Source organism: Camelus bactrianus, chromosome 9 (genome assembly GCF_048773025.1).
Source record: "Camelus bactrianus isolate YW-2024 breed Bactrian camel chromosome 9, ASM4877302v1, whole genome shotgun sequence".
In the NCBI taxonomy this organism is placed as follows: domain Eukaryota; kingdom Metazoa; phylum Chordata; class Mammalia; order Artiodactyla; family Camelidae; genus Camelus; species Camelus bactrianus.
Genome location: NC_133547.1, coordinates 49,318,147 through 49,345,502, shown reverse-complemented (window position 1 = coordinate 49,345,502; position 27,356 = coordinate 49,318,147). Strand labels below are relative to the sequence as shown.

The window sequence follows — 27,356 nt, the reverse complement described above, 5'->3', positions numbered from 1 at the left end:
TCCCAGGCACTGGGGGGTTAGACCTTCAATGCATTTTTGAGGGACACAATGCAAACCACGACACCCCCCTCAGGAGACTATTTAGATGGTTTTTTCCCCTATCCACTCCTCCCAGGAGATGTTAATACCATAGATATACTATATCTGTTCATGTGCTGTGGGCACATCTGTGCTTGGTACATAAAAGCAGTAGTTTTTTGCCCCCTAAGAACCATTTTCACCCCTTAAGGGGCAATGGGATGCCCAGGTTGGGACTGGTTTTCAATTGGGGAAACTGAGGCTCAGGGCTGTCAAGTAACTGGTCTGAAAGCCATCAAAGAGCGAGCGAATGTCAGGCCTGGCAGGGACCTGAGGCGGTGACAACAGGCCACTCACTATCCCGGGGCTCCTTCTGGGGGAATTGCTCCATCTTCAAGCCTGAAACATTCCTCCTAGCAGAAACCCCACAGGTTTCAGCTAGAAGCTGTGGCAAAGAACATCTGGTTCTGCCCCTGGGACAAGAGAAAAGAGATTTTTTCCGGTTTCTCTGAGCTTAACATTTGGATTTCTCATCTGCCTGAGGTGGTTTGAATAATTAATTTAAATGGACTGAGCTTTTGCATGGAGATTAATTTAGGCTAACTCACTGAGAACCTCCCATTTTATTATCCCAGATGGACTTAAGTGATATTAAAGATTCATACGTGAGAAAAAAAGAGATTCCATTCAGTTCCGAGCAGAAGTGGATGGCAGTACAGTGCAGCCCCAAGAGTGAGGTGAGTTTACCTCTCTGCCCTTTTGCAGCTCCCTCACCTCCCCCATAAAGCAAAATGCAGACATCTAGAGAAGACTTTTAAGTTCCCGGCTACTCCTACAAGCTTCCAAATATATGAAAATACAGTTGATAGCAATTAAACCTTCAATTATCTTGGTCCTCTTCGGAGATGGTCATCTGAATCACTGGACCAGCAGTACCTCGAAATTTGTTAGAAATGCAGATCCTCAGGCTCCATCCCAGACCCACTGAATCAGAAATTCCAGGGGTGGGACCCAGTAATCTGTGTTTGTTGGGGATTCTGATGCAAATTCAAGTGTGAGACTCACTGGCCAACCATGTCATCACTGAGTCATTACTGCTGGAGTAACTGCATGTTCCCGCTGGGAACACTGACCCCCGCTGCGAACTTGGGATCCTCTTTCCGCATCCCTGTGCTGAGTTCTTTACACACTGGAGCTCATTTAACTGTCACAACAGGGGAACCATCCTTCATTCCTGTAGAGGGATCCGGGAGGCTTATCCCAGCATCCAGCACAGATGGTGTGAACAGTGAGCTCGCATGTGTGCACGTGTTATAAGCAACCAGGGGGACGTATGCCAGACTATGAATGACTGTCCCTGGGTAGGGATTCAGCTGACTTTTTTTCCTCCCGTTTTTTTTTTTTTTTTTTTCTTTTTAAATTTTCTGTAGCTTTTAAGATTTTCTACGATGAAAAAAATTTTTTATTGCCGTCCACTTTTTCTCCAATCTTTCCGTTTTCTCTTGCTCTCTCTGGAATCTAACACATCTCACCCATCCTGAGACTTTCCATCTCATTCACGGTGGTAGACGTCTCAGCCAGCTTATTTCAGGCCTTTGCCTTGAGTGGACAGGCATATAAATTCTGGGTGTTTAAGAGGAGTGCTTGATTTTTTTTAATGTTTTAATACCTTCAAAACTTATTTTCCCCCAAAGGCAATGGTAATATATTTTCAATGAAAAAAATTATAGAAATGTGACTTTAAAAAATGGAAACTCCTGATAATTCTGCCCGTCTTCCCTCCCTACCCACCCCCTACCCATGCTAACTCCCCTTAACAGTGTGGGATGGTGTTCCAGGCTCTAAATGTGTGACTAGCAACGCGTGAGGTGGTGGTTTCAAAACAAGGTCACGCTATATACAGAGTATGTAATTTGCTCTTTTCCCTTAAAATGTTATCTCAGACAGCTTTCCGTGTTAGTTCACACAAGCTTGTTCATTGCCCACTGTAAGCAGGCAGGCGCTGTGCTGGGACTGGTGTTACAGTGTGACCCCCAGTGACAGCGCCTGCCACCTGGAGCTCACGGTCTCTGGGATACAGCTTATCTAATATACAGGAAAAGGGTCAGCTGCGCACGTGGGCTCACTCTTAGGAGGCAAGTGCGGCTGCAGACAAGAGAGAAATGGTGCCTCTTCTCTCCGAAGTCTACCTGAGATTGACGTCTAGCAGTCACACACTTAAAGGCACAGTGCTGGCTGGGATAAGACCAGCTAATGAAAAGTGGGGGTGCTCTGAGCGACATGAACAAGGGGGCCTGATGCAGAGCAGGGGTGGTTTGGGTCAAAGATCAGCCTTGCACCTTAATGGGTTGCATGGCATTCCATCGTGTGGATTTCCTGTAACCTGTCCTGTACTGGTGAACGATGACGGTCCAGGATAACTAACCCCTCCGTGAACATCTCTGTGTGGATGAGCTGACGGCCACCAAGAGCTGAAGCAGCCAATGACAGCGGATTTTTTCCCTTTTGTTTTGTTTTGTTTTTTTTTTCAAGGAGCAGGAAGATATTTACTTCATGAAGGGGGCCTTTGAGGAAGTGATTCATTACTGTACCATGTACAACAACGGGGGCATCCCTCTGCCACTGACGCCTCAACAGAGATCCTTCTGCCAGCAGGAGGAGAAGAGGATGGGCTCGCTTGGCCTGCGCGGTCAGTGCTGGGCTCTAAGTTTGCTTTCATATGCAGGGCTCCTGGTCAGTAAGGTGCTGGTCAGAATGGCATCAGGCGGGTGCTAATGCAAGTAAAGCCAGCATGGACTTTCCTGGGCAGATGAAAGACAGGAAGCCCCCACCCATCCCCGGCGCCAGATGATGCCAGATGTTAATCCAGATGCAGCTCAGGTGTGCGAGAAAAGGTCCTGAGTTTTCTAAGGCAGACAAATGGCATGCCCCAGAAACATTGATTTTCCTGACTGGTCATCTTGCTTACTGCTCACTGTCAGGAGGACACAAAGCTCTTGTACGTAAATGTACATAGTGTCATATGTCAGTGTCTTGTACAGTGTCTGTCCGTTTTCAGAAAAAGGGTCTAAGAACACTCCAGAACACGTGCAATCCCTCAGGGCAAAGTAAGAAGCGTTGGATTGCCACATTGATTTCCCTTGCCTTGGTTTTCCCCATCAGGGAATGGTAATTACAACTTGCTAGCAGCTTGCTGACAAGTGTATAAGGTGAGGCCATGGGAGCTGGGACAGAGCCTAGCCTAGCAGGGCGGGGAGGGTCACTTCGGGAAAGAGGGTGTCCCCTTGCACCACTGGTACCAAATAAGGACTGAGGGGGATGCAGCTGGAATTTCTTGGCCACAGCCTCCCTCCAGCATCAGTAAGGTGACAAAGCAAGGTCACTTCTTATGCCACCCCCTTTCAGAGCACTTGTCCCCAAGAGCCGGGGCAAGCTTCTGTGCCACTGACCCAGAGACCTCTCTATCCATGTGGCCCTCGTATGCCATCCCACAGGTATCCTCATGGCTGCCCCTCCTGGGGTGGGGTCTGGGACTAGACCACAGTGGACAGAGCCCCGTTTCCCCGGGCAAGCTGTCTCCAGCTCTGCTTTCCACTGTGGGCAAGCCGTCAACAGCCATGCCCCACACGGGCCTGACACCCACTGGAAAGGTCTTCGCCTTCCCTTTGTGGTCCAGGAACTTAGTGCCCAAGCCTCTTGTAGACAGAAGAGGGTCTGGGACACAGAGGGGCTGGGGCTGACTGCAGGCAAACATCTTCTGCAGTGCTGGCCCTGGCTTCTGGGCCCGAGCTGGGGAGGCTGACGTTTCTGGGTCTCATTGGAATCATCGACCCCCCGAGGGCTGGTGTGAAGGAAGCAGTACAAGTGCTCTCTGCATCAGGCATGTCCGTGAAAATGATAACAGGAGATGCTCTGGAGACAGCCTTGGCGATAGGTAACTGGGGAAGGGGGTGGAGGGTGAGGGTCGCTACCACTGGTTAATCCTTGGTGGTCCTGGTCGGGAGAGCTCACAACTCCCTTCCAAGTGCCTGGAAGAGATTCTGAGGTTCAAGGACCAGCATCCCACCTTCTGAGGGGGTGTTCATCTTTAAGATGTCGGCAGGTGCTCCTAAAGAGGAAAAGACCTGTGCGTACCGAAAACCTCCTGTGTGCCAGGCCTTTCCATCCATGATCTCACCTTCCCAGGCAGCATCATTCCCAGTGCAGGGTTTCCAGTCTGGCTTCTGCCCCTAGCGGTGTGCCCTTGGCAAATCACTGAGCCACTCTGACCCTCAGGGTCTTCATCAGCAGAAGGCTAGCAACCCTCCTCCTCCTGCTTTACTTATTACTCTTAGGAGGGCTGTCACACCTTGGTTTTCTTCTTCTGTCTTGAGGCAGCCTGGCACCTTGGAAGGATCATAGACTCTGGAATCAAACAGAAAGAGCTATGTCAGTTTCCAGGACTAGCATTTACCAGCTCTGTGACCTTGGGAAAGTCACTTCCCTCTCGGTTTCCATAAGGCGTTTGTTGCCAGTTCGTCCTGTGGCTAGAATTAAGATCACATGCCATAGCAGGTGGGCTGTGACTGGGGCCATCGTGGCTGCATTCATGTTATTGGTGGCCAAGGCAGGGCCTGATGTCAGGTGGGTGGAGGAAGGGGCGAGGGCCTCGGAGCAGTGAAGGACTGTCCCCACCCCACAGGAAGGAGCATCGGTCTGTGCAACGGGAAACTGAACGCCATGTCCGGGGAGGAGGTGGAGAGTGCGGAGCAGGGCGAGCTGGATGAGCGCGTCAGGAAGGTGGGGTCCTCCCAGGTTCAGAGGAGCCAGGGGGTGGGGAGCGGTGTTTCCACCTCCGCATTCACTGATGGCCGCCTCTTTCCTGTCTCTGTATCCAGGTGTCTGTCTTCTTCAGGACCAGCCCAAAGCACAAACTCAAAATCATAAAGGTCAGCTGTGTTCCTCCCTCATCCCTCAGGGCACAGCCCAGGATGGCCACAGCAGTCTCTGGGGAGGGCAGAACTGGGACCCCATGCCACATACACCAAAAGCAGGGAGCAGGAACTGGGTGGTGCCAAGGGAGAAACACAGGGCCAAGCCTTCACTGGGCAGGTGCCCTTTGGCTGCACCTGGAGTTGTTAATCAACTCCAGGCCTCAGTTTCCTCATCTGTAAAGTGGGGATAATGTGAGTGACACCAGCTGATTCACAAGGTTGGGAGAGAACGAAATGAAGCCAGGCCCATGAAGCTCTCAGCAGGTCCCTCGCCCAAAGCAGGTGCCCAGTAAAGAGTTGACTTAACCTTCTGATTGTGCATAAAATGAAAGTGTGGGAATGAGAGACCCCTGCAAACGTGTGGTTTTCCTGCACACGGGTGCTTTGAAAAGTTGCTATTTAAGGCTTGTGTTTTTTCTTTTATGCAACTTTGGGATATTTTTAGTTCTAGAGAATAAAGCTCTATGTAAGTCATCCTGCAAAGAAAATGTTAATGCCTACTAGGCACCTCATGGGTTCAGGAGAAGAGTTGTTAATTATGATTTGCTAATGGTTGTTGACTGAAAAAAAAAAAAAGCACAATGCGAGAGTTGAGAGTTAAGTTTTATCTGGGGAAAAATGAGGACTACAACCAGGAAGAGAGCCTTAGTAAAGAGGGTATGTGCCATCAAGGACACATTTTGGCAGAAGGTTGCTGCTAGTCACAAATGATCTTAGAGATTTCCTAGATATGAGAAGATGCAAGAAAATTGGGCTCATAAAATCTCCCCCTGAGAGTATCTGAAGGCTCTTTCTGCCAGTTTTTCCCAGAGCACAGAGCACCTCATTCCCTATCTCTGCCCTGAACTCCCTCCAGGGTGAATCGAAGGTCAGTGACTGCAGTGGCTGGTGACTTCATTGTTGTAGGACCAGATGGCGAGCCAGTTATTAGTTGGCGTGGTGATGCCAAGGAAGGTTCTGGAAAAGGATGGTCCTCATGCTGCCTCCACTGGTTTCCTCTTTGCAAAGGCTTTGCAGGAGTCGGGGGCGATCGTGGCCATGACAGGGGATGGAGTAAACGATGCTGTCGCTCTGAAGTCGGCAGACATCGGGATCTCCATGGGGCAGATGGGGACGGACGTCAGCAAGGAGGCCGCCAGCATGATCCTGGTGGATGATGACTTCTCAGCCATCATGTAAGTTGCTCTTTAGGTGTTTTTTTTTTTTTTTTAGTGGCAAAAATGCCTGGGGTGGCAGCCCTGGGATCTGCTCTGATGGATATACAAGGTGTCCCTGGGGCCACCCACTACTGAAAGCAGGGTCATGGGGGCCTTTTCTCCTTGGGAATCCCCAAGGGGCAGCGTGCACTTCAGGAGCCCTGGGCGAGGGCTGGGTCCCTGACTTGGATGAGAGAATGACCTATAATCTTTGGACGGAAGGGTAATTGTGGCTTGGAAGACCAGTCCCCAGGAACTGATGTCAGCTACTAGGACATCATCATCCTCTCTTGGTATGTCTCCAAGAATGCCAGCAAGGAGAAACAGGGATGGAGGGGGGGCAAGGATGACATCACCTCTGGGTGACACTGTCACTTACTTTAGCAGCTGCCCAGAGCTGGCTGAACTTTCCCACCAGGCCCTCTTTGTGATAAATGCTTTCTCCTCTCTTGCAGGAATGCAGTGGAGGAAGGCAAGGGGATTTTTCATAACATCAAGAACTTCGTCCGATTTCAGCTGAGCACGTAAGTCAAAGCCAGCGTACCCCAGGGTGCCTGGTGCTGTGCGCGCATCTGGGAGCAGCTGGTGATGGTGCTGTGTGTGTGCCCCGCAGAAGCATCTCAGCCTTGAGCCTCATCACTCTGTCTACTGTGTGCAACCTCCCCAGCCCTCTCAATGCCATGCAGATCCTCTGGATCAACATCATCATGGACGGGCCGCCGGCACAGAGGTGAGGCAGCCAGCTGATGGGAACGTGGAGAGAGCAGAGTGGGGGACACAGGAGGCAGTGCTTGGGTGGGCAGGCAGGCAGGCGGATGGAGCTTTCTGCCCCTGTGCCTGGAGTGCTCTCCCTGGGCTACCCGCATAGCCCTCTCTTCATGTGGGGTCACTGCCTCCAAGAAGTCCTCGCTGATTACTTTTTTAAAGTGAGGTATAGTTGATTTACAACGTTGTTAATTTCTCCCTTATTGCTCTAGCAGCAGCCTCCTCCCTCCCAGTCACCTTGCCCTGCTTTATTTTTCCCTAGAAGGGAACATATGTCCTGGTTTACCTGATCATAATTCATCTCCCTTTTGGAGGCAAGGGTTTTGTTTTGTTCCTGGCTCCCACAATGGTGCTTGGCCCTAGTAGGTGCTCAGGAAGTGACTGGGTGAACAGAAGAGTGAGGCTGGCTGAATGCTGCAGGTGGGTGTGCTCGGGAAGCCTGCATGAGTAAGCGAGGTGCTTCAGTGCACTGGAGCACGTAGTGGGCGGTATTCTCGGTGCAGCTGAATTGTTACCATTAATCGTCACAAGTGACAGCTGGCCAGAGGGTCCTACTGTTTCCCCCCATGCCCAGCGCAAGGGTCCCCTCTCCTACATGCTCTCCTTCAGGATGGGGCTGCGAGCGAAGCTGGACTCTGCAACATCTGCTCAGAGAGGGCCTCGCCTCAGCCTCCTCCCACTGATGGGAGCTCTTCAGTGGGCAGGGCTGGACCCCCTTTCTCCTGGCCAGACCCACCCTGGGGTGGGGGTGGTGTCTAGGTCATGGAAATTGCCTCTGAGGAACAACCAGGTGTGGTTCAGGACTACGTGGTCAGCTAGAGGGTGTGGGTTTTTTGTCTCCAGGCTTGGGGACAGGTGAGGGTGGGGTCCAGGTTAGGGGCACCCAGAGGAGCCAAGGGGCTGGGTGGTTAGGGAGACGGCCCAGGACATGAGACAGGAGGGGCCGGGGAGGACCTGGAGACATTGTCACGGCCTGTCCAGGCCTCTGACAGGGACCTTCTCCAGGTGTCCTTGTGTATTTAACCACTGCACGTCTTTTCAGTGGTTTATTTGTGTCCGGTTTTTGTTTTGAGCAGCTTGGGGGTAGAGCCGGTCGACAGGGACACCCTCCGGCAGCCACCACGCAACATCAAGGACACAATTCTCAGCAGAGCCCTTGTCCTGAGAATCCTCCTGTCAGCCACCACCATCATCAGTGGGACCCTCTTTATCTTTTGGAAGGAGGTAAGGGATGCCCTTGTGGGCCCATCAAGCAGGTATTCGGAGCGTCTGTGTGGGGCAAACATGGGGCAGGGGGTGGAGGGGAGACAAATGGACACACTCAGGGGGAGTGGGGTGGGCATGAGGAGCTGACCTGCAGAAGGGAGGTGAAGCCACATAGGCAGCGAAAAAAAATCAGACTTTTGTCCAAATGCCTCTCCTACGTTCTACTGTCACCAAGGAACAATCTGAAATCTACTAAAAGCAACTCGTGTCTGACTCCCAGGAGGTGATTTGGGGGGGATCTTATTGTGGGTCATCTCGTGACCTACAGGTGCAGGCAGCTCTGCTGCTGAGGTCAGTGACCCAGAGGGAGAATTAGGTGATCTGTCCAGGTAGTTAGACCCCAGGTCACCCAAGGGCAGGACAGATGGGACACTGGACAACCACCCAGTTTTTTTCCAGCACTCCCCACCGCCCCTGCCAGAGGGGCTTGGCTCTTTCCTGCAACTCGCCTATCCTGGAAGATGGTAGAGGCGCTGCCTTTGTCCAGCCCTGGGCTGGTGGGGGAGGCACAGGCTTTCCTGTTCTAACACAGTGGTCCTCAGAGTGAGGTCCCCACATCCCTGGGAGCTTGTGAGATGCAGATGTCCAGGCCCCACCCGAGACCCCTCGAGTCAGACTGTTTTAACACCACCCCCCTCCAAGGGGCATCTCCTGAGAACCTCTGGTCCAGCAGATGCACTCAGGGAGGAGTGTGACTGCTGTCTCTCACTGGCAATGGGGTAGTCACGTGAGAACTGCCAGAACCTTCTCCCCAGGAGTCGTTCTCACCCTTGGCTGCAGCCCCACTGCCACAATGTCAGCCAGAATGAGTCCTGACTTGGGGGGGGGTTGGGTGGGGGGAGCCGCTTGGTTCATTCAGCCTCTGAGGCCCTAGCTCTTGGTGGGGGCGGCGTCTTCTGCTTTCAGTGTAGGAAGTGACATTCTGCTAAGTGGGTGTCACTGTAGAGGGGTCACCTCCTAGAAGGCAACATCACCTACTTTACATGTGCGAGGTTTCCACCCCCTCATGTCAAGGGCAGCTGAACTCCCTCAGGAAGGGCTGATGGCCCCTTACAGTGCTGGGTAGCGCAGGGTGGGTGGGAGCCACACCCTTGGGCTACACCAGTGGACCCAGTCCTAGTAAAACTTGAACCCACTGCGGCCAGGACAGGAGTAGCAACACCAGGCCTGCACTGCGCATGCCAGCTCCCTCCCCAGGCTCTGGGTTAGGGCCGGCTCAGCCTGTGTCCTCGCTCTCCAGATCCCGGAGGACAAGGCGAGCACCCCGCGCACCACGACCATGACCTTTACCTGTTTTGTGTTCTTCGACCTCTTCAACGCCTTGACCTGCCGCTCCCAGGTGAGATGCCGCTCCATTCCCCCCCCCAGCCCCTCCTGCCCTGGTCTTCCCAGCAGAACCGGATCCGGTTCTCACTGCCGGAGTCTCACAGTTCTGCTTGGAGGAGCTGCTTCGTGGAGGCACCTCCAGGCATGTGATGGCCGTGCCCTTCTCCTCCACAGACCAAGCTGATATTTGAGATTGGTTTCCTCAGGAACCGCACGTTCCTCTACTCCGTGCTCGGGTCCATTCTGGGGCAGATGGCCGTGATTTACGTGCCACCCCTGCAGAAGGTCTTCCAGACAGAGAACCTGGGAGCGCTCGGTGAGTGGGAGGGGTCACTGGGACCAGAGCCACCTGCACAGGGCAGCTGCAGAGCTTTCTAGGCCCACGGTCCCTACGTGGGGCCATTCTGTCCTCAAAGGACTAGGCTCATGCCTGGGCATCTGCACTGGGTCGGGGGCGATGTAATGGGGGCATGGAGAACTCGGGAACCACGGAGGAGGAGGCACCAGCTAGGAGTCGGAGGAAAGCAGAGGGGGTTCAGCATCCTAGCCAACCCCTTGCCCCTGGGGCAGGAGGCTCAGCTCACAGCAGGTACAGTGAGGCCCAGGGGTGACACCGGGATGGGCTACAGTCTGGGCTCAGCCTGTGACATGCCGCAAGCCCCCAGCTTAGAGGTAAGTTTGCCCCTTCAGGGGTTTTAACAGGGTCTGTGTCTCTGGGACCCCACTTTCCTGGAGGACAGGAGTGGGACACACATGCAGTGACCAGCTCTCTGGACCCCAAGCACACATGCCATGTGCGGAACTACAGTGACTCCCCTGCATCTTCACCAGGCTTCCGGCAGATCCCCATTCTTTGGAAGCTGCCCAGGTGGCTTGGCCTCCTGTGTCTGAAGCAGTAGTAACAGAAGTGGGAGAGGGTCGCCTGGAAAGGGGGTGACCAGAGCATCAGGAAACTGCCCGCCCCGTCCTCCTCCCTTCCTGTGGCCCTAGCTTTCCTTTGGCCGATCCCACTGGGAAGCCACAGGGCAAGGGGGCTGGTGAGGCAGCCTCCCAAGCAGACTGGTGGGGGGGGGGTCCCCACTCATCCAGAAGGATTGCGAAATGATCAGTGGCATCTGAGGTGGTGGAAACAAGAGCTCTGAAAACCTGCAGGCGAGACTGGAAACTCAGCTTTTTCCTCCCCCAAAATCTAAAAGATAGGGTCCCTGGGGGTTGCCCTGTGGGCACAGACCAAAAAAAACCCAAAAAGTGTTTTTACAGGTGCTTCCATCCATGGAGGATTATGTCAGCTTGTGAAATCTAAGGAAAGTGCCAGGACTGTGCCTGAGCACAGTGTTTGCCAGGAGAGGGGTTGAGGGAGAATTTAGGGCTCAGTCTGCTGGGGCGAGCCAGGGGGCTGGACGGGGCGCCTGGCGTCTCTTACAGCTGACGTTGGTAATACCGCCCCACCCAGCTCTGAGCCACCTGGAAAGACCAGTTGGTCCTTGTGGAGCTGGCTCTGCAGGCTTTTGGATCCTGAGTTGGGGAGATCTCTGCCCCATCAGGGGAAGGGAAAGTCCTGGGCCCCTGACCTCTGTCTGCAACTGAGAACCAAGCGTAGGGAACCTGAACTCTGCAGCCAGGCCAGCTGGGCACATCCTGCACTGACCTTTCTTTTCCCCTTTTGGCAGATCTATTGCTTTTAACTGGATTGGCCTCGTCTGTGTTCATTTTGTCAGAGCTCCTCAAACTATGTGAAAAATTCTGCTCCAGAGCCAAGAAAGCCCAGATTCACCAGGAAGATGTATAGTGGCCCCTGACCTGTATAATATCTCCTAAATCTATTTTTTTTTTTTGTAACTGTGGCCCTCCCCTCACCCTGCCTCTTCCAAGGGGTATTTTTAGGACATCATGACATCAGGTCCTTACCTGGTTGTTCCTGGAAACCAGCAGGAAGATCCGGCCCCGTCCAGAGTCCATCCATCACGCTCTCCCGCTGGGCCCTGGGCTGCACAGAAGCACCTTGCTATTTATTAAATCACAATGATTTTTATTAACCACATCTAGCTATGTATTGTCCCATAGTTTGATGTGCTGCAGACCCTGGTGCAATGGGAAGACTGGCGGGCTGGGGACAGGCCCCAGGCTTCTGGTCTCTCTGCCCGTTTGAGGCCCCATCTCCTTACCCCTAAAATGGGGGCTTTGGGTATTTTTGTTAAGTGCAGTGCCAGGGGCCTGATGATTTTGATTAGCACTTTCCTACAAGTGGCCAGGTTTAACCCACAGCCCCATGGTCATGACCATGTATGTGGCGAGAAGCCACATCCTGGATGGCCTAAAGGCCAGAGGGGAGAGGAAAATAGCTCAGTGGTGCAGCACATGCTTAGCATGCACGTGGTCCTGGGTTCAATCCCCAGTACCTCCATGAAAAAAAAGAAAGCCTCAGCTCTTAAAGCTGAACAGTACATGTCCTTTCCCTCCAGAACCAGGATCTGGAATAGTCCTCTCCTGCCTGAGAATGGGCCTCATTTCCCACTGGCCCCGAGACTGTCAACACATGGCCACTGTCCCAGCTGAAACGTGGCAGAGCAGAGGGGTCTGCAGCCTGGCAAAAATGACCACAGAGAACTAGAAACAACTCCATCTTCCACATGAGGCCACAGCTGCTACCTGCCTGCCCCACAGTTATTAATCAGGGCTGTCCAGAGGAAATCGAAACCAATAGGATGGAGAGGAGAGAAAGACATTTGTTCTAAGGAATTGCCTTACTTGATTGTTGGGCGTGGCAAGTCTGACTTCTTCAGGGCAGGCCGGCAGGCTGGAGACTCAGGAAGGAATTTTGTAGCTCAAGTCTGAGGCAGCCCTCAGGTCTGGAGATGGAATTCCTTCTTTCTCAGGGGACCTCAATCTTTTCTCTGAAGCCTTCAGCTGATAGGATAAGGCCCATCCACATTCTGAAGGTTATCTGCTTTATTCAAAGTCTACTGGTTTAAAGGTTAATCACGTCTAAAAAGTCCCAGAAACATCTTGGCACTGTGGCCTAGTCAAATGGACACATAAAAGTAATCATCACACCCAGCTGCCCAGGGTGGTGACAACCAGACAGGGTGAAGGTCCCTGCAGCTCCCAGGCAGAATCCACATTCCTCCAAAGTAAAATTCACACCCTTGGGGGAGGTCACAATGCTCCTCCACCCACTAAGTGACACCAGAGCTCAATGTGGAAACATACATGTGCCAGCCCCGCAAGAGGACGATGGAGGAGGCTGGCTGGGGAGGACACCTTTGGTGCAGGGGTGATACCTGCCCACAGCTACCAACCTTCAGCAACCGCCCAGATGTGAAGGCCAACTCCCGTCACACACAGCCGGCTTCCCTCTGAGTCAGGGACACTTCCTGCTGCCCCTCTCCCTTTTCAAGATTCTTCAGCAAATTGCTGGCCCAAGAAAATGCTTCTCATTTAAAAATAATAGTAATAAAAATAACTAGGGTTGACTGATACTTGAAATAACAACAAAAAGAACTCGTAACCCTTACTTGTACCATACAGAACAAGCCAAGGGACACTACAAGTGGAACGGCTAAAACAGTAAAGCTTTCAGAAGGAAAAATGGGGACAGGCTCATTTTTACTAAATAAGCCACAAAGTGCTAGCCACAGAATATATAATGGATCAGCTGGATTACACTCAAGTGAAGACCCACTTCTCATGAAAGATGTACTAGAGGGAACAAGACCACTGAGAAGCTTTGCCTGATTTATATTTATAGAACTCTACCCATCAATAGCACCAAACAGGACCGGTCACCAAAATAAAGAGTGAAGAGCAAAAAACAATGATGTCAAAGGCAAAAATGGAAAAAAAAATCAATCTCACAAAAAGCTAGTTCTTTGAAAAGACCAATGAAAGTGTCAGTCTTGCCAGAGGAGCATCAAAGGAAACCAGATACAAATTACTCATGTTAAGAACCAGGGATGGTGTATCACTACAGACCCCCTCAAGATTGTCCAACAATAAGGGAACATTAAGAACAATGTTATGCACATAAACAAGTTAAATGAAATAAACCAAATCCTTGAAAACCACAAACTAAACTCACTGAAGATAAAATAGATAATCTGAGTAATCTTACAATTAGCAGAAACACTGAAGCTGTCATTAAAACCCTTCCCAAAAGGAAATCTCCAAAACCAGATGGTTTCACTGGTAAATTTTACTAAACATTTAAAGAAATAATAATCCTACACAGTCCCTTCCAGGAAATAAAAGTAGAGGAAACACTTCTCAACTCATTTTATGAAGCCAACATTACCCAGATACCAAAACCAGACACACAGTACTACAGACCAACACTCTCATGAACAGAGACACAAGAATCCTCAGTGAAATATTAGCAAATTGGATCCAGCCATATGTAAAAAGTACAAGACACCATGACTAAGTGGGTTTAATCCAAGATTTCAATATTCTTGGATTAGTTCAATATTTAAAAATCAACGTAATCCACCATGTTAATAATGTAGAGAAAGAAAATTAGTCATATCAGTTGAAGCAGAAAAGCACTCATGAAATTCAAACCCCATTCATGATAAAAAAAAAAACAAAACAACTCAGCAAACTAGGAATAGAACTTCCTGAACCTAATAGAGAGGTTCTCCAAAAACAAACAAAAAACAAAAAGAAACAGACAAACAAACCCTAAGGCCACCATCATACTTCCTGATGAAAGACTGAGTGCTTTCCCTAGAAGATTAGGAACAAAGATGTCCAGCCTCACCACCCCTACTCGGCATGGTGACTGAATTCCTAGGCAGTGCAATCCAGCAAGAAAAGAAAACTGAAAGGCATTGGAAACAAGATTTGAAAGGAGAAAATAAAACTGCCTCATTCACAAGTGGCACTGTCTATGCAGAAATTCCAAAGGACTCTAGAAACAAAAACCTTTCCAGTAAATGAATCTAGGAAGGTCACAGATAGAAGGTTAACAAACAGAAATCACTTGTATTTCTATATACTGGCAATGAATAATTAGAAACTGAAATTTACAGTTTAGTACCATTTATAATGACGCAAATTGAAATACTGAAGTATAAACTAACAAAACATGGTTAGGATCTGTCTGTGTGCTACAGACTACAAAATGCCAATGAAAGAAATCAGAAAACCTTAAAAAATGGGGAGACATGCTGTGTTCATATGGAAGACTATCTAGTAAAGGTATCAGCTCTCCCTAAATTGGCCCACAGATTTAACACAATTCCCATCAAGAGCTCAGAAGGATTTTTTTTAAAAGACGTAGACAATCTTATTCTAAAATTTATATGTAAAGATAAAGGAACAAAAACATTTCTGAAAAAGGAAATGTATTTCCTGATTTGAAGACTTACTGTCTAGCTACAGTAATCAAGACAAGGTAATACTGGTAAAGTAACACACACAGATCAATGTCACAGAACAGAGGCCAGAATTAGCCCCACACAAGTCATTACCCATTTATTTTTGACAAAAATCCAACAGCAATTCAGGGTGCTGGAACAACTAGACATCCATAAGCAGAAAAGAACCCCTCACACCTTCTACAAAAATTAACTGAAAATGGGCCATAGCCCAAAACACAGAAGAAAACAAAAGAGAAAATCTTTGGAATCTAGGGTTAGGCAAAGAGTTCTTAGACATGATACCAACGTACCATCCATAAAAGAAAAGAAAAATTGATAAATTGAATTTCACAAACATTTTCAAATTTTACTCATGAAAGTTACAATTAAGAGAATTTTTTAAACCCACATACTGAAAGAAAAACACTTTTCGGATCACATATCTAACAAAGGACTTAGATCCAGAATATTTTTTAAAACTCAAAACTTAACAGTTAAAAAAAATTTAGAAAAAGAGGAAAAATCTTAAATTGAGTCTTCACCACAGGGGACATACACATGGTAAATAAGCATAGGAAAAGATGTTCAATATCATTAACCAGTAGGGAAATGCAACTTTAACCCACAATGAGATTACACACCTATTAAAGTGGTTAAAATAAAATACTGACAATACTAAGTGCTGCCAAGGATGTGGAGCATCTGGAACTTGTATATATTGTTGATGGGGATGTAAATGCTGCAGCCACTCTGCAGAACAGTTGGGCAACATCCTGTAAAGTTTAACATACACTTAGCATATGACCCAGCAATTCTACTCCTAGATACTGATCCTAAAGATGACTTACATTCACACAAAAATCTGTATGTGAAAGTTCATGGCAGTTTTATTTATAAGAGCCAAGCCTTAGAAACCAAATGTCCTTTGAGGGTGAATGGATAAAGAAACAGCTGCATCCAGACAATGGAATCCTACCCAATAATGAGAAGGAACATACACAGGACAACTTGGATGGATCTCAAGGGCATTATGCTGAGTGACAGTATCCAGTCTTAAAAGGTTACATAATACATGGTTCCATTGACATTAGATTCTCAAAATGACAAAATTACAATGATGGAGAATGTATTTGAGGTCACTGGGGGGAAGGGAGATCATGAAGGACTTTGGGGGGTGATGGGGCAGTTCTCTATCCTGATGGTAGTGGTAGTTTCACTCCTCTACACATGGAATAAAATTTCATATAACCTGTGGCAGGTGTCCCCAAGACCACTCTCAGGTGCAGTGCCTCTCCAGAAGGACTCCCAGGGAGAGGATGACAGAGGCTCTGTGTTTCCAACCCTCCCAGATTCTTCCCTTTGTCTGGTTCTAATTTGCATCCTTTCCCTGTAATAAACATGACTGTCAGTATGATAGATTTCAGTGAGTTTTTTCTTTTTAGTGAATTATCCAAACTGAGGGTGGTTTGAGGAGTTCCCTCAATTTCCAGTTGGGGTCAGAAGTCTTGGGCAGACTTTGCCATCTGGAGGACTGTGCCCTTAGTCTCAAGTTTGCCTCAAATCAGGTACTATGGAAAAACTGGTGAAATTCAAGTAAGGTTTGAGCTATTTAGTTCATAGTATTGCATTAACACCCATTTCCTGGTTTTGATCATTGTGCAATGGTTCTTTAAGATGTTTTCACTGGAGGACGCTGGGTGACGGGTACATAGGACCTCTCTACTATTTTTATAACTTCTATGTCAATCTAAAATCATTTCAAAATAAAGTTTATAAGGGAAAAAATTAAGACTCAAAAATTGAGCAAAAATATACTAGGCAAATGCAGACAATACCACACACAACAGGGGTGATTCTATAAATGTCAGACAAGATCAAAATCAAGGCCAAAAGCATTCAGTGAGAAGAAGGGAAATTAATGACATAATCACCACCAAAAATCTGATAAGCCTGTGTATGCCCCAACATCCAAATTCAAAGAGCACAGTATGGGAAATTAAGGAAAGACACAGAAACTTCTTTAGGATACTCTTAATGGACCACAGGTAAGGACACAAACTGATTCCAAAATGTAGACACTGATGACCTCTCTCACCAATAACCTGCCACAGGTAAGGACACAGCTGGAATCTCAATTGATTCCAAGTAGACAGAACACAGATGATTCTCTAATCGCCATTCAACAAAACAACATAACAGAAGTTGTGGGGAAATTCTCTAGCATACCAATATGTTAAAACTCTGGGACCCAAGAGGAAATTGAGATAGAACTGCAGAAAATCCAGAAGCTCAGAGCCTGTGCCGGGCTATTCCATAAAGCAGAGCTCACAGGAAAAAGAGCAGCTCCATATTCATTTACTTTCAGTCTTTTTGTTTAGTTGGTTAATAATCAAATTTTAAAAATTGATTTGTCAAACATAAGCAGGAGGAAATAATATAAAAGCAAGATTAATTTAAAAACAAAATTGTTAGAATCTAATCTAAAAAAAAAGGAAAGGAATCTGTAAGAAAAAAAAATCCACAACAGTAAAAAAAAAAAAAATTCAAATATGTTGGTCAATCTTACATAAATTAATTTGAAGACTTGAATGAAACAGAAAATTTACTAAGAAATTTAAAAATCATCAAAACTGATCCCAGCAGAGATTTCAAACAACCCAGATGATTTTTTTAAAAAACGGATAAGGTTATCAAGAGTTAACCCCTTCCCTCGAACATCAAACCAAAAAATACCAGATGAATTTTATCCATACTTTAAGGAACTCCTTTCCACTTGCATTTTCTAGAAACTGGAAAAGGAAAGATTCTAAGTTATTTTTGTAAGACCAGCACAACTTTAAAGCATAACTTAACAAAAAATCTGGCCAAAACAAATAAACCACAGACCAACTCATTTATACACACTGCCACAAAAGCGGCAAACATGGGCCAACTGAATTAACACACTAGGAGAGTGATAGTTACAACACAAAGATGGCTCAATATTTGGAACCTTACTAATTTCGTATTTCTTATTAATAACTGAAGAAAATCATGGATGCTAAAAAAAAAAAAAGAGTATAGAGCTTCCTTAAAAAAACAAAAACAGACTTACCATATGATCCAGCAATCCCACTCCCAGACATATATCTGGAGAAAACTGTAATTCAAAAAGACACATGCAGCCCAATGTTCACATCAGCACTATTTACAATAGCCAAGACATGGAAACAATCTAAATGCCCATTCGTAGATGACTGGATAAAGAAGTTGTGGAATGTATATACAATGGAATAGTACTCAGCCATAAAAAAGAATGAAACCATGCCACTTACAGCAACATGCATGGATCTAGAGATTACCATACTAAGCATAGTCACACAAAGACAAGTATCATATGATATTTACATCATTTATATGTGGAATCTAAAAAAAATATACAAATTTTACTTACAAACCAGAAACAAACTCACTGACATAGAAAACAAACTGTGGTTACCAGGAGGGAAAGGGGTGGGGAGGGACAGATTAGTAGGACTCTGGGATTAATAGATACAAATTACTGTATATAAAATAGATAACCAGCAAGGACCTACTGTATAGCACAGGAAACTATATTCAATTTCTTGTAATGAGCTATAATGGAAAAGAATCTGAAAATATATATATGTACATATAACTGAATCACTTTGCTGTACACATGAAACTAACACTGTAAATCAACTACACTTCAATAAAAAATAACAAAAGGGGGAAGGGTATATAGCTCAAATGGTAGAGCGCATGCTTAGCACACACGAGATCCTGGGTTCCGGGGTACCGCCTCTAAAAAAATTAAGTAAAACTAATTACCTTCCCCTCTAAAAAATTAAAAAATAAAACATGAATAAAAGGCTTTTAAAAATGCATATAAAAAACAATATCAAAAAAAGCTTTTTATAAAATTCAACATCTACTCTTTATAGACACTCTTAATAACAAATACAAATGGGTACTTTCTTTGGATGAAAAGTAAATATATAAATGAGAAACATCTCAAAACAAAAGCCGGCATCATGCTTAATGATAAAAGGCGATGCATCTCCATTAAAGTCAGGAATGAGAAGGATGCACCATTATTATTAAAATTCTAAAAGTATTTGCTGATACAATTAATCATGAGAAAGAAATGAAAGGTCTAGAAATCAGAAAAGCAGAAAAATGATCCTTATTCCCGGGTATACCATCATAACAGCCACAACTGACACAGTACACCCCTGAAACCTACACAATCTTATGTGTTAACTGTATCTCAATAAAGCCAGAGAAAAGGAGAAGAAATCATGCAAGCCAAAATACAACAGAAAGATGCTTCTAAATGCTAGGAGGAAAATGTCAAAATACCTTTAAAAAAAAGAAAAGAAAAGAAAAGAAAAAGCAATCCTTTGAAAATAAAGGCAAAATAAGGTTTTTTTTTTAGAAAAAAATTCTAATAGCTGCAAACTCCCTGAGAATCCATAGATAATCAAGAACAATGAATAGCAGTGGCTTTTCAGTGTGAGGTTTCCCGACCAGTCATAACACCATCACCTGGGAATTCATTAGCACTGTGAATCCTCAAGTCACTCCCCAGACCTAATGAATCAAACCCTGTAGGTGGAAGCCCCTAGTCTGCACTTTAAGAAGCCCTCAGGTGTTTCTGATGCAGGCTTAAGGTTGAGAACCACTAGACAGAATTCAGAAAGGTAATTTAGTCCAAACAATGTAGAAAAATCAAGAGCTTTCCTGGGTTCAAACAATCATTAGTTAGGGGGGAAAATGTCCACTTACCGTGCCCGCAACAACAGGAAAAATTTAGAAAGCAAATTTAGATGCTCCTGTTCTTGGACAGGAAGAATCAGCATTAGCCAATGTCAGTTCTGCTTACATTAGTCTACATTTAATGCCATCTCGAAAACAGTATCAAGCTTTTTCGAAGTAGTCAAAGTGTTACCAAAGATCAAAGAAAATAAGCAGGCAACCATTTGAAGGAAAATTAAAAAAAAAAAAAATAACAGAGGACTAGCTCTTACATCTTTTAATCATAAAACTCCGATAATTAAAACATGACACAGAGATCTAAATTCATACAGAAATACAGTCTATGAGAAAGCGGCATTTTAAGTCGGTGGGAAAGAGACATGCCATTTAATATAAAATGTATTGGAATTTATTTGGGGGTAAGATAAAGGTATATTTTAAAGTACATTTTGAGTGGATCAAAGATTTAGACGTCTAAGTAGAAAGCACAGACGTAGTAGAAGAAAAGATGGATTTTTTTTTTAAATCTCAGAGTGGAGAAAAACTTCCTCAGCAGATCACAAATCTCAGGAGACTTAAGAGAAAATGCTAGCAAATATGATGACATAAAATGCAAAATTTATGTACAGAAAAATAAAGTCAGACAAACTGGAAACAATATTTACCATACACAGCAAATGCTATTTTGCTTCATTCAAAAGAGCACTCTTGCAAATCAGTAAGACCCAGACCCTAGAAAACCAGGTGAAGGATATGATGCAGATGGGTTTTGAAAGATGAAGCTGTTCACTGTCATTCATAAGAGAAATAAAAAATAAAATTATGGGTTTTGGGTATCAGGTAAACAAAAACTAAATTTTAATATAGTGTTGGTGAAAACAAGGCAAATGGGCACTCCAAGATTTGGAAGCATAAACTGAGGTTGAAAGAGGTTTGTTAGTTTGTTAATATGTAAATTAAAAAGCCTGTAACTTCTGAGCCAATAATTCAGCTTCAAAGAGTTTATCCTCAGACAAAAGCACACCAGGACACACACAAGACAAAGGATACCTACGCCAGCAACGATTCGCTACAAACAGAACATCCCCAGCCAGGATGCTCGCTCCTAGAAAGGATGGGGCATCCATCTATTCTCGTGGTATGTTACACCATGAGAACAAATGGGTGGATATGGAGCCTTACAACCTGAATTCTTATTTCCATTTTATCAGAGAACAAACTCTTCATGTCCTAGGGTCCTATGGCCCCAGGCACGGCTGACACCAAACTGGCTTGTGTGCTCAGAACCACACCTAATGGGGAGTCACATGGCCACACCACGCCCACCGTAAGGACAGTGTCCCCCAGGTTACCAAGATCCTGGGCTGGGGGTCCTCCTTTCCTCGTGTAAGTGAAACAGTCAGGCCTCTATGTGTGATCTGCACTTTGGGGGGGGGTATTTATAAATATAATTAGATTTATAAGTTTTTAAAAAAGGTTTGTTTTTTTTTTTTAATGGCAGTACTGGGGATTGAACCCAGGACCTCGTGCACACTAAGCACACACTACCAATGAGCTATACCTTCTCCTGCACTCTTGTTAGAAGAGGCTCAAAGCAGAAAGTAGGCCGGCAGACACACCTAGCCCCTCTGACAGCCACAGAGGCAGCGGTAAGTGGTATTCAATGGATCTTTTATTACAGAGGTATTATTTCATTGCATTTTTATAAAAAAAGACAAAAACATTCCATAACAAACTGAAGACTCAGGACCTAATTCTCCAGATTACAGAAAGGATATCCGAGGATCCTAATATGCTATATCTGCTTCCCATCAGTTAGGAAGTCACATAATGTACCTGAGAAGCTATTAAAAAAAACTGGCTTTTTTATAGGGAAAATCAATCACGGCCAAGTCTGCGGGCATCATGTGGCTGTCCCTGGGAACACCACCTGAGCTCGCACGGCTCCTCTGAAGGCTAATTAGCAAGGCCTTCAGCTCAGGGTTAACTGCAAAGTTTGATCAGCCTCCTGGTAGAAAATGCAGAACCTGCAAAATGCAAACAGTTCCGTTTACTATGGCTTATAATCGAGGCAAACTCTAATAATGCAGCATTTTCATCAGATCTGCAGAAGATTAACGTGTAGCAAAAGGCAAAGGCAGAGGCACACGTCTTGAAGATGAGCCCTTGGAGTTTCTTCAGACTGCCTCGGAGGGACTGGACAGGAGGTGGCCCATCTTCCTTACCGTTTAGGGATCGCTGGGGTTTGCTGAAAGCAAATCCACTACCCATCCTCCCCTCTGGGGGCAGCGCCAGGAGTTCAGGAGCCCACGCAGGTTTCTCGACCACTAATTCCTACGACCAGCAGTACACGTACGAACAGGACTCTCAGCCTTAGGGCCCTGAATGTCCCCATATTTAAAACAGTAAGAGCACCCCAACTTCGCTTCTCTGTAGCTCTCCCAGTTTTCCCCTTTACTCACAGCACAGATTCATTTAAAAACTGAAAAAGCAGATGTGAAAGCTTCTTGAAGAGCTCTGTCAATAGGGATAATTCACTACCTACTGAAGCCCCATGCTACTGTTATCCTCAAAACCCTCTGCTATTTCCCCCATTAGTACACTGTTAATGCTTTTTAAAAAATACAGAAGTTCCATGTCATAGGAAGCTGTTCCCCAAAGCATCCAGATTCACATCACTGCCCTCTACCAGTAGAAAAGGAACATCAGGGCTTTGGACTGGGAGGCCTGAGCAGAGGCCAAGCGACTCCCGGCGGGTGGGTCCCCTCCCTCCAACAGCAAGAACCCAAATGCCCAACACACGCTAGCTAATCCCAGCAGGTCTCAGCTTCTTCTGAGTTCATCCATACGAAATGAGAGAAGTGTAAGAATCAAGTTGCTAAGGTGACACTAAGGATTTCTGGAGCAGGTACACTCACTAATTGATGGACGGCATCAGAGGAACTTTACTTTGTCTGATTAAGCACACCAGGACCACCTGGACGTGACCAGCAAACGTTATGTTAAAGTTAAGCCGGCTCGGGGTGGGGGAGGGTTTTCAGGCTGTGTGCTCTCTGGGGGCACTGTGCTCCAGCTCAAGGAAGGCCCACGCTGGGGGCTCCCCATCACTGGTCCTCCTCCGGGACCTCCCGGAGCCCTTCGCTGTGGCGACTCCGCCCACTGATCTCCAACAGGCTCTGGGCCTCAAGGTCCACGTCCAGAATGCTCTTGCTGCTCTTGGCCTTGGGAGGAAAGGAAGGGTAGGTGTGTTCAATGACAAAAAGTAAGTCATGCCCCACTGGTGTGAAGCTTATCAGAGTGGAATCAGGATCCTACTGCTGCCATAAGGAAAACTTGGTGGGGGCTCTAGCTCTCCTACTGAGTGCCCCCTAACCGGGGACGCCCTCTTGGTGAAGTGATGAGGTGCAGGGGCAGATGCGGGGGCCCAACAATGCCTCATCACAGAACCCTGGAATGACAGGGAACCCCAGACCCTGCTTTTCTTGCAGACAAGCCCCCCATAACTCGGGATCCCACCTCCCTAGGTGAGTCTTTCTACTAGACCCCCACAGATCCCAGAAAGGACTCCCAGCTCTGTTCTGCACCCACTGGCATCCCCTGGCCAGAACAGCTGCTGGAAACAAATGTGGAATAAACCATCTCTAGATGGAGGAAGAAAAGAGGTAAAGTCGAGGAAGTGGAGAAATGTCCCCCACACTTACCGGCTGTGTCACCGAGGCGTCTCCCACCGCCCACACCTCCATCCTCTCGAACCGGAAGTCCTCCTGGGCCGACAGCTGAGGGCTGTTGTACGTGGTGCAAGTGGGCTTGGCCTTGCTGTGTCCTTTCCCGAAATCAAAATCGATCCACAGCCCGAAGTAACTGTGCTGCCCGCCCATGCCCTGCAAAGCATCAGACATCCTCAGCCCACACCGGCCTTCGTGCTGGCTGAGACGGGGGCAGAGAAGGAATGAATGCGGTTTTCTTCCTTGTTTTTTTTTTTTTTTAACTGTGAAATATATAGATTGGTGCAATTTAAGTATCCCATTACAAGTTCCTAGAGAACTCATCAAGGTGTCCTGACTCCCACTTTCTCATGGGGCTGCACTGGCAGGAAATACAGGTGACAGCAAAGGACAAAAAAACACAGACCATCAGGCCTACAGACTTAAACCAGTAAAATAAGAGAAGTCTACGCAGCACTTGATGCTGGGAAACCTGTGTCCAGGCTCCCCAGACAGGGATGCTGATCCTTGCCAGGACCAGGACCCAGGGTGCTGTGCTCCAGCAGGTATGTCCCTTACTCAGTGAAGCCCACAGCAAGGAGGGAAGGAGGAAGCAGCCTTGGTGAAGGTAGGAACCACTCGGCACACTGCTGGCTCTAAGCCAGCAGCCAACAGGAACAGAACTGCTGTTCATTCTCTCTGATTGCTTGCTCTGGGTGCCACCTCCACCACCGCCTCTCCCCGGGGCCCTGGGGGCCAGGAGATAGCACTGAGCAAGAGACCAGGGCAGGAAATGCAGCCGACCTCAGGGTCACTTCTCCCCTTCAGTCCATTACTGACAACCACTGGGGACCCACTGGGTGCTGCTTCTGAGGCCAAGGCCCTCGCCCCTGTCATCACACAACTGCCCTTTCTGGGAGGCATCTGGGTCATCAGGCGGCCCCATGGGAGCCGCACAGTGAGCATGGGAAGGAGCAGGGGGCCCTCTGCATGCAGACAAGTGGACCAGACTCCTGCACCCTCGGCTCTCCAGGCACAGGCCTGGATTAACCCAAGAGGTGCTTTTTGTTTCAAAGCAGGGAAAAGAAATAGGCTGATGCTGCCAGCAGACACATTTCTCACCCAAACTAAGCAACTACGTGAGCGCCCATCCCAGCCCTGTCCCCCTCGCCCCACCCTCTCTACCGCCCTTGGTCTTCACCCTCATCCTCTCCTTCCTGTGGCCAAATCAAGGCTGGAGCTTGGAGCAGACAAGTCAGGATGGGTCCAGGGAGCCCAGTCCCAGCGTGGCACCACCCCTGGCTCATGGCCCAGGCATGTGGCAGGGCGGTGTCTCCAGCCATGAAGGTCACAGACCAGGAAAATTGGCCAGATCCGTCCTTTGCACACAAACCTCAGAAACGCTCCAACAGAGGCCCCGTTTTTCTGATAGAAATTCTGTCCTAGCTGTCACTCGTGGCATCACCACCCTGAGCCCCAGGCAGAAGGAACTGACTGCGCATGTGCATGGAACCAAACATACACGGCTACCCTGATGCACAGTGGAGTGTCTGTGGGACACGTCAGGGTCGGTTCCATCCCAGTGGACATCATGAAGTGGGGGACATACCCTGCCCTTACCCCATCCTTACCAGTCCGTTCGGGATGGTCTGCTGCCCGTGATTCAGGTACATGTAGTGGTCATTGTAGCCCGTGCAGGTATACACGGCCATGCGGGGGAAGATGGAGAACAGGAAGCACCTGTCATCCCCTGAAAGTGACCAGAGCAAAAAGAAGCAGGATCATCCATCGGAGCCAGGCACAGAAAGAAGCAGGAGACAGGCCCCAGCTCAGAAGGTTGAGCACACAGGCTTCCTGCACAGGTCCTCAGTGTGCATGGGGTTCCCAGACGCTGGGGGCAGGTTCCTAGACCCTGTAACTGCCTGGAGATCCAGAGGATGAACTTGGGGTGCGGCGTGAGAGTGACCACTAAAAAAGAACGTGACACCTGCTTGCTGTCGCCTGCTAGCGCCACCCAGGAGAGCGGAGTCGGGAGCTCTGCCCGTGGCTCCCCAGACTCACAAAATGCAGTCTCCTCTTAAGGGCAATGGTACTGGCCTAGCGTTCACACAGCCTCAGGTAGGCACATCACACTGTGTCCGGCTGGCCCCAGCCTAAAAGAGCACATCATCCAGAGGGGAGAGGACACCTGCAACCACAGTTGCCCCCAGGGAGGGAAGGGGATACACAATGAAAGGTGATCAGAACTTCACCCAAGGCACAGACATGGGCACACCACCATTCAAAGGCGGTACCAGTCAGAACTCTGGAAATGAACAGCATCCTCAGTCTCAGAGATTCCTCCCTTCTCTGATTCACTCACTAGGGAAAGGGATGCAGGTTGAGCCTGACCCAGGGAGTTCCCGGCTAGGTAGGAGCCAGACCAGAGATGCTCCCCTCAGTGATGAGATCCTGGCCGGAAGAACTGTCCCCTCATGGTGACAATGTGAGGGCACCTGACACAAGACTGAGCTCAGGTACTTAGGGGTCAGCCCATCCATTAGGTGGGAAGGGAATTCCATGAAGTAGACCAGGAGCACAAATGTGGAAGGCAGACACCAAAGGGGATAGGAATCCCAGAGGGGCCTTGGGGAGGACAGACCTCGGCAGATGGGCCTAGACTGACAATCAGGACCAGTAACACTTAGGCCTCTAATCCAGATGGGCCCTGGGGGGACCTCTGCAGAGACTTAGCTCCTTCAAGGGTTCCTGGAGTCAGGGATTCCCTCCAGGCTAAAGACTTAGGCTTGAGTCCATGCACCCCTAGAAGGTTGGGTTTGGACTCAGGGAACTGTCTGGCCCACCTGCAGCTCCAGGCACTTGGCCTTGCAATCCTAAGGCTGACTTTCGATCAATATTTACTGGGTCCTGGATGCTAAGTGAGGTGACACAGAGTGTAGGCCCCTTGGCTACAAAAGACCCCACTCTAGTCCATCCTTAGGTCCATGCTCTGAGGGGACGGCCACATGGAGAAGATGACCCTCTAGGGTGCAGGGCAAGGACAAAGGAGTCACACAACCTGCGAAAACATCAATCCCACAGAAGGGCTCCTCACCCGACTCTCAAAATGACAACAACACGCACTGCCCGATGGTTTACAAGCTGCAGTTCCCCACGGTTCTGAGGAACCAAGGCCCAGAGAGTAACGTTAAGCATCTAGCCCAGGACAGAGTGGGACTCAGTGGCTGTGTGCTGAGCCCTGAGCCTCAGGCCTTCAGTTGTCCCACGGACAACAGAAATGAGAATGAAGTGACCCTGTGGCTGTCACATCACTTCAAGGCTCAACTATTCAAGGTGACAATTTCTGGACAAACGGACAAGAACGTGCTGAACTTGACCACAATCTGTGAAGCTAGGTTGCCCTCTGCTGGAATTCCATCCTCATGCTTCATAACAGAATGAGCTCAAGTTTGAAAACTTGGTAACTGCATGGTTTCCACAGTTCTTCAAGATGAATTTTGCTTGTTAATAAAATATTAAGACACAGCAGAGCTGACCCTGAGTTAATATTAAAGGAGCTGGAAGAAGTGGAAGTTTTATCTACAATAATGATTCTCGGAGTTTTTCCACATCCTAATGCAGCACCTTCAATCACATGAGCCCCAATTTGTCACTCCCCAGACTCCCCCTCACTGTGACACTGTGACAGGGAGAGGTAGGTGTGCAGAAGCACCCACAGCAGGCTTAAGACTGGGGTCCCCAGAAAGGCTTGCTTCCAAGGTCAGCCCTCAGCTGGTATCCAGGAATTTGGATTTGGGGATGGCTCCCCCACTCCCAGGACTGACGAGTGGCTCCCTGTGCCTAAATCGTGTGTACAAACAGTGTGGTTCATGCCAGATTCCTGCTGGGAGTCTGGGGTTTGCGTGCATGTCGGGAAGAGGGTGCTCACGTGACCAGCCCCCAGTAAAAACACTGGGCACTGAATTTCTAATGTGTCCCTGATGGACAGCACCG

At 47.9% G+C, this 27,356-nt stretch overlaps 2 protein-coding genes across 12 annotated transcripts in view; one reads left to right on the top strand and one right to left on the bottom strand.

Annotated features, from left to right (window-relative positions):
- Window positions 1–16,312, top strand: part of ATP2C2 (ATPase secretory pathway Ca2+ transporting 2) — a 75,165-nt gene extending 58,853 nt beyond the window's left edge. For 4 of the 6 annotated variants that reach the window (XM_074370333.1, XM_074370332.1, XM_074370337.1 and 1 more), the window contains 13 exons: window positions 654–755; window positions 2,551–2,707; window positions 3,782–3,952; window positions 4,700–4,797; window positions 4,896–4,946; window positions 6,000–6,166; window positions 6,643–6,711; window positions 6,801–6,917; window positions 7,316–7,372; window positions 8,029–8,176; window positions 9,459–9,557; window positions 9,719–9,860; window positions 11,215–16,312. In XM_074370333.1, coding sequence (XP_074226434.1) covers window positions 654–755; window positions 2,551–2,707; window positions 3,782–3,952; window positions 4,700–4,797; window positions 4,896–4,946; window positions 6,000–6,166; window positions 6,643–6,711; window positions 6,801–6,917; window positions 7,316–7,372; window positions 8,029–8,176; window positions 9,459–9,557; window positions 9,719–9,860; window positions 11,215–11,333 — 1,497 coding nt within the window. In that variant the 3' untranslated portion in view covers window positions 11,334–16,312. The remainder of the gene's footprint in view (window positions 1–653; window positions 756–2,550; window positions 2,708–3,781; window positions 3,953–4,699; window positions 4,798–4,895; window positions 4,947–5,999; window positions 6,167–6,642; window positions 6,712–6,800; window positions 6,918–7,315; window positions 7,373–8,028; window positions 8,177–9,458; window positions 9,558–9,718; window positions 9,861–11,214) is intronic. The other 2 variants (XM_074370334.1, XM_074370335.1) reach the window with 2 other exon arrangements.
- The window catches only part of MEAK7 (MTOR associated protein, eak-7 homolog), a 38,532-nt gene continuing 15,150 nt past the window's right edge, over window positions 3,975–27,356 (bottom strand). For 3 of the 6 annotated variants that reach the window (XM_045505610.1, XM_045505611.2, XM_045505609.2), the window contains exons 6-9: window positions 24,995–25,113; window positions 23,361–23,540; window positions 11,453–11,531; window positions 9,854–10,466 (exon numbers count right to left, since the gene is read on the bottom strand). In XM_045505610.1, coding sequence (XP_045361566.1) covers window positions 10,369–10,466; window positions 11,453–11,531; window positions 23,361–23,540; window positions 24,995–25,113 — 476 coding nt within the window. In that variant the 3' untranslated portion in view covers window positions 9,854–10,368. Of the gene's footprint in view, window positions 4,423–9,853; window positions 10,467–11,452; window positions 11,532–18,273; window positions 22,881–23,360; window positions 23,541–24,994; window positions 25,114–27,356 lie in introns of those variants that run through there. The other 3 variants (XM_074370338.1, XM_074370339.1, XM_074370340.1) reach the window with 3 other exon arrangements.